Source organism: Pteropus vampyrus, unplaced genomic scaffold (assembly GCF_000151845.1).
Source record: "Pteropus vampyrus isolate Shadow unplaced genomic scaffold, Pvam_2.0 Scaffold207, whole genome shotgun sequence".
NCBI classification, from domain to species: domain Eukaryota; kingdom Metazoa; phylum Chordata; class Mammalia; order Chiroptera; family Pteropodidae; genus Pteropus; species Pteropus vampyrus.
Genome location: NW_011888988.1, coordinates 2,320,457 through 2,327,123, shown reverse-complemented (window position 1 = coordinate 2,327,123; position 6,667 = coordinate 2,320,457). Strand labels below are relative to the sequence as shown.

The 6,667-nt window shown below is 43.0% G+C and overlaps 1 protein-coding gene across 6 annotated transcripts in view; it reads right to left on the bottom strand.

Moving 5' to 3' along the window:
• HHAT (hedgehog acyltransferase) overlaps positions 1-6,667 on the bottom strand; it is a 243,721-nt gene that overhangs the window by 194,945 nt on the left and 42,109 nt on the right. For all 6 annotated transcript variants that reach the window (XR_896593.2, XR_002783344.1, XR_002783343.1 and 3 more), the window contains exon 4: positions 1,415-1,528. Coding sequence is in view for 1 of the 6 variants with exons in the window: in XM_011372461.2 (XP_011370763.1) it covers positions 1,415-1,528 (114 nt within the window). In the remaining 5 variants the exon portion in view is untranslated. The remainder of the gene's footprint in view (positions 1-1,414; positions 1,529-6,667) is intronic.

Below are 6,667 nucleotides of genomic sequence, written 5' to 3'. Positions count from 1 at the left end.
GGCACATCGTGAGAAGGCAAGATTTTCCGGAAACGACAATAACACCGAGAAGGCAGCAGGAAAAGAGGAAAACCAAAAATGAGATGCGCTGACTCCACGCAAGAAGCCAGAGGCAGGGAGTCCACAGGAGCTGAGCGGGGCTGCTGAGGACGGAACGTTGAGGACGTCACTCATTCACAGAGCCTCCAGGAGTCGAAGGTGACCCAATGGCATGTGACGCACACATACGAGATGATGGACGTTAACTAAACTTCCCCGGGTGGTCATTTCACGATATATTAAGTCACGATGCTGTACACGTTAAACCTACACAGTGCTGGATGTCGATTATATCTTTACAAAACTGAAAAAAGAAAGTTATATGAAATTTTAAAATACATTCAGCTATGACAGCATCTTATATTTTAGCTTTTGCTACTTTGGAAGACGGAAACCACTTTAGCGCAAAAACAAAAAGGAATGTCCATATTATACTTAAAACAAAGAAGTGAGTGTGCTGTCGGGATTTCCTCTATTCCAGGATGAAAAGCAAGCCCAGAAAGCACTGATTTTCAGGAAAGAGCTAAAAAAATAGCCCTAGTCCGGTGCGCGTCTCTAACCACACGTCGCCGTTTCCTCGTGCCACGTTCTGGTGTGTCTCACCCTGAGGCTCCTGCTTCTGCCCCTTCGGTTCCTTTACCTCCGAGAGCCCTTAAAAATCAAACATTCTTCCAAGTCACTCGGTTGACTTCCAAGTCAGTTTTTGGTCGTGTTTTGTTTTTACTGGGTAGATTTCCAGCCACGGACTCGTTTTTGTCAGGTTAGGAATCCACAGAGGCAACACGCATATATCGGAGGACGCTATACAAAGCCTGGCCCCTACGCTACAGAAAGGCCCTCTTGGCAAAATCTTAGGTCCCTCGGTAGCTCAACGTGAAGAGGTTCTCAATTCCAGCTCAGGCACTCTTCCAACACTCACCTTGAAGAATCTCTTGCTCTCTCATCCAGGCCAGGGCAAGAGTGAAATACTACTGGAATTCTGATCAACAACGGCTACTGCAGGATACGGTACTTGACTTTAAAACAATCCTTACTTCTTAATGAAATCATTCACTTTACTTTCTTCTGAACTTACAAAAACACGTCATTTTTAAATAAGACCATTTGATTAGAACTTTGATCTTAAAGAACACCATCTTAAGTTAGTTCTACTTTAAAATCTTTATATTCATTGGTTTGAAAAACCACTTGGAGGGATTAAGCATAAAGATAAAAAAGTATGAAATTTTTATCTTAAATGGCATTAACAATTCTTTCTCATTTTTTCCAGGCTTCCGAGGCTAATATCCATGTCTACTGATGCCTAGCACAGGACCCTTTCTTCACAAAAAGCAAAGGAGAAAGAGGCTTAAGGAAATGATGTGCATAATTGTACCTTCCTTGCAATCTGGTTGGCCATTTGAGACACAACCACGTGGCCAAGGAGAAGCCACACCAGCTGCTGCTTCCCCCACTCCATCCAGAAGCTCCACTCAAAGTCAGTCCGGTCCTAAATAGGCCAAAAAGAGGAATTTATTAGAGGGATTTCAGTACACGTTTCAGTTAATAAAACAACTGGAAAGAAGGCCAATGGGAGTCCAAACCCTATAAATGGCATTTATACACTACTTCCAGCCTTTACCCAACCACAATCCCCACCCACTTGCACCTCCCCTCCTGCTTGGCTGGTCTCATTGCCATTCTCCAATTAAGTGTCTGTGTTAAAGCTGATCCCCCAGGACCTTCTGTGGGCTAGAAACTATTATTGTCCTCATTTTATAAAAGATGAAACGGGGGTTAAAGAATTCGTTTCATTTGCCCGGCATCGCATAGATAGTGCAAGTAACGAACTGAGGTCTCAGTTAGTCACCTAGGTGCTTTCACTTAACATGAGAAGTGTAAATTGGACACTAACAAACTTGCTTCAAGGTCTGTTAAATCTTGCTGCCATTGATAAGCAGAAGAATAATCTGACAGAGAAGTTAACTATGTCCCTATACGGTTATAACGAAAGAATGAAAGGTCTACTTCCCTCGCCCTCAGGAAGCTCGGAGTCCATTGGCGCCCTGTGTCTGTACCTGCACCAGGCTCAGTGTCTACAGGGCTCCCTCATGGGAAGGTGAACCTCTAGAAAGATGGGATGTGGGGAAGCCTGGAGACGAGCACCCAAAAGCCTTGGCCTCTGGCACCCCGGGTAGAACGTGGTGGCCAGGCTGAGCATGGAGGGAATAAACACAATGATTGGCCACCTTCAATGGGCGATGCAGGCTTTGCCAATGAGCATCTCTACACCATCACCAGTGGAAACGAGGCCCTGAGACTCTTCCAGCCAAACTGCGTGGGTGGGAAGGAATCAGGGACATGGACACTGAACAACTCACCAGTCTCTGCAAGTGGAACCCTGACCCAAATTTAATCAGATTTAGAGGAAAAAAAGTGATTTTATTTCTTTCTCTCATCCCTTTTTGTGTTGGGTTTTTGTTGATTTTGGTTTTTTGGGGTGTTTTTTTTTTCCGCACCTGGAGATTAAGGGGCAATCTCATCCCAGTTACACATATTATAAAACTCCTTTTATACAGAAGGCAAAATATAGATAAAATTGATCTTGTTTCATATCAGACTATGAACGCAGAGGTAGCAAACCTAGCGGCCAAGGCTGCAGGCTCGGCTTGGTTCACTCCCAGGTCTACCCACACACTGGCTGCCATGAGCCTGAGTGAGATACTTCACCTTCCTGCTCTGTCTGCTCATATGACAACAGTACAGATCTTCTGGAGTCTGTGAGGTTTAAATGAGAATATATATATATATATTTAAAAGTGTCTGGCACACGGTACACACTAAATATTGTTACCTGCCACTAACTGCTAGTCCCACATGCTTCCCATCCTGTGTTAATAAGCCAAGATTAAAATAATAATAATAATAATAATAATAATAATAATAATAGTAATAAAAACAATAAGACTTTTTCCATTATTCAAATAAAGAAATACAGTACTGTGCGTTTTCAAATAACATGCTCCCCACACCCAAGATCGTGATAAACACTGATGTACACACGACCTGCTCATAGAGCCCTGTCCCCAGGGAAATCAGAGATCTGGTCCATTTCCTTCCATTTAGAGATGACCACATCAGGGCCCAGGACATGCCCGCCCAGCCACGTAGCCAGGCAGCTGCAGAGCAGAGAACTCACACCTTTACCCTGGCTCTCGATCCCGGATCCAGATCCCCATCTTAAAAATTCCAAATTAACGGAGAGTCGATCAGCTGAATAAAGGCAAACAAGCTCAAAGGTCATGTGATTAGACCATGCTAGTGAAACTCTACTTTTGTAACAAAGATACAGGTAAAAAGAAAAAAAAAAAAAAACCTAGAAGCCAAGATTGAATTTTTTAATGTCCCCCCTCAAAAAAAAATACCAACATTTTAGTTTTTTTTTTTTAATATAAATAATGTTTTCAAACAATCAGAATTACATTTAGAATTCATAACCCCAGGCTTGCCTATGCCTCAAAACTTTTCCAGGTTTATTTTTAAGGGAAAAAATGATAAAACATCTCATAAAACAGAAGAAACCAAAAAAATCATAATGTTCTGCCAGAAGACCCAGGACCACTGAAACCCCTGTGCTGGTAAAATCACTTCAGCAAAAATTACACAGTCTTTCATCACCAATTCTTTCAGAAATATCTATTTAAAGCAAATAAAAATGTTTCTCTTATGTCAGTCTTTCTCCATTTAAAATATTTACCTAGAGGAAATGACCAGACAGAAAAGCTGAGCCAATGAATAGAACAAGATGGCCAAAAACTCGCGGTTAATGATTTTGGGTAGAGAAAAAGGTTGACTCGCCTGTTTTTATAAGCAAAAGCTTTCTAGACTCTGAGCTCAGCCACATATTTCAAGGCAAATGTTAGAGTCTTTTTCATGTTCTGCTCCTTCTCCATTTCCTTTCCTGATCTTATAGTTCTTAGACAATTAGAAACCTCTTTTTCAGTTCTGTTACATCTGTAAAGGAGTCAGATATAAACTGAGAAAGAAAAAAAAATCCAGCCAGACAGAATCAGGAAGGCACCTTCATGGAGAAAGGGGAGACAGAACTCCACGGAAAAGTAACCCACATCCAACCTTACACACTGATGCTTCTCAAACTGCAGTGCACACACAAATCACTGACAGATCTTGCTCAAATACAGATTCTGAAGTCTGAGGTGGGGCCTGAGATTCTGTTTGTCCATCAAGCTCCCAGGCTATGCACTGCTGCTGGCCTGGGGGACCACATTTCGAGTAGAAAAGGTCTGCATCGCTAGTTACATCTCCCCGTAGCTGAATATGCCCAACAGCCCTTAACAGCTCACCTAGCCCATACTATCCCCAGGCAGGAACACTCTAGGCTGACCACCTAACATCCACAAACAGAGCAACCATCGTCCTGTTCACCACGGAAAGCTCTGAGTATCTGGAATCAAGACTATTGCTGGGTTGAAAAAATTAACAAGCATGGTTATTCATTCTGAGGCATCCAATCTGCAACCAGGCAGAACTCAAGAAGCGACAGTCCCGGGCCTCTTACACAGTGCCTCCAACTTCCTGGTGAAACACCATTTTTCCAGTTCTCAACAAAGGACAGGGATGCGGTCTGGTGTTCCTAACGGCCTCTTTCCCCATATAGAGCAAAGTTCTGCACTAAGCAGTGCGGGAAACCGCAGAAGTATCCCTCACTCCACGATCAGAGCACCCTGAAAACCACCCACAAGGCGAGAGCGGTAACAGAGGTGTAATTCTACCCCGTGTATTAGTATAACCGAGTCCTTCTCTTCCAGAAAAATCACTGATAACCTTCTGGGTACGTGCTTTCGAAGGATAATCTCAAAACAATCCTCAACGTCATGTTTGCTTGTTTGTTTGTTTTTAAACTCCATGTTACAGATGAGTTCACTGGAAGCCAGAGTAAGCAAATTATTTGCCCAAAAGTAGTAGGGGGCAGAACTGGGTTTCAAACTCAGGCCTGTCTGATACCAAAGAAGAGTCTCTCTTCTGCATGCTGTTTCTACTTGTGCCGAACCCTCTGCCTGGGCTCCCCTGCCACGCCAACACACACACGCGCACACGCACACACACCACCATCTGACCAAACTGTCTCCAACCCAGAGGGCGCCTCCTTAATGCCCCCAGAACCCTGAAGACGTCAGCTCGAGTGTGGAGTCTTCCTCGTCCTTCCCGGTGCACCCCCTTCTCTGTCACCACAATTCTAGTGTGTTTATTATAGCACATTTTCCTACAGCATGTTTATTCTAGCACTTTTTATTATAGCTAATTCACGGAGGGGAAACATGATTAAGTTCTTGAGAGCAAGAACCTTGACTTAGCCAGAAATTTGTGGCATGAATGCCCAACACTCGGTCAGCCTTTAGAATGGTGGGGCAGCAAAATCAGACGGCCCAAGTACTTGTCACATTTCTGTCTGTGTGTAAACTTAGACAAGGCACGTACCTATCTGGACCTGAGCCTTCTTGTGAGTAAAATGAAGAGCTGACCTAGCACAATGTCTAAGATTCTTTTCAGAGGGTAGAAAAAAGCAGTTATTTTCCAGGCTAAAGGAAAAAAATGCTAAGAGTGCTGGTCACTTGCACCATAGACTCTGAGTCCTGATCGTATGTGACCATTCAGGAGAGGGGGTGATCTCTCTACTCATAACACCACGTGACCAGTCTGGGCCTCCAGGTTCCACACCTACACCTGGGTGTGGAACAGCCTGCTCTGTTCCAGAAAGTTCCCCACTCATCCAGCCTGCCCTCTTTTCCCAGAATGGGAACAAACCACTACAGTGTGTGGACTTACTATACGGTACAATTCTGACTCTAGCATAGTAAAAAAACTACCCCCTCAAGAGGTTAAACATCATGCCCAATGTACATGACAAAGCCTGATTTCAAAGCCAATATACGACAAAGCCTGATTTCAGTGCCCAAGTCCGCAGGATGCAAAGTCTATGTTTCATGTGACAAAACAGATATAACATAAAATTTACCATCTTAATTATCTTTAAGCGTACGACTCAGCATTAAGTACATTCACATTGTTATGCAGCCATCACTGCCATCCATCTTGAGAACTCTTTTCATCTTGTAAAACTGAAACTCTGTACCCATTAAACAATGACTCCCTGCGCCCACCTCATCCCAGCTCCTGGCAACCATCATTCTACTTTCTGTCTCTATGGATCTCAGTATCCTAGGTACCTCACATAACTGGAGTCATACAGTATTTGTCTTTTTGTGACTGGCTTATTTCACTCAGCATAGTGTCCTTAAGGTTCACGCATGTTGTAGCATATATCAGAATTTCCTTCCTTTTTATGGCTGCGTAATATTCCATTGCATGGATATACCATCACTTCTTTATCCACTCATCTATTCTTCGATGAACATTTGAGTTGCTTTGGTTTCAACTCATGGCTATTACGAATCATGTTGCTATGAATGTGGGTGTACTAAATGTATAATTTTTAATGTTTTGAATTTTTAATTATTTCCTAATGTTGCCGAATGACCTTTTTTTAAGCCTGTGCACTTATATCTGGAGGCTCAAATCTTTCTCAAACTCATAGAGTAGTTCAAGCACAGAAAGTTAAGGGAAAAAA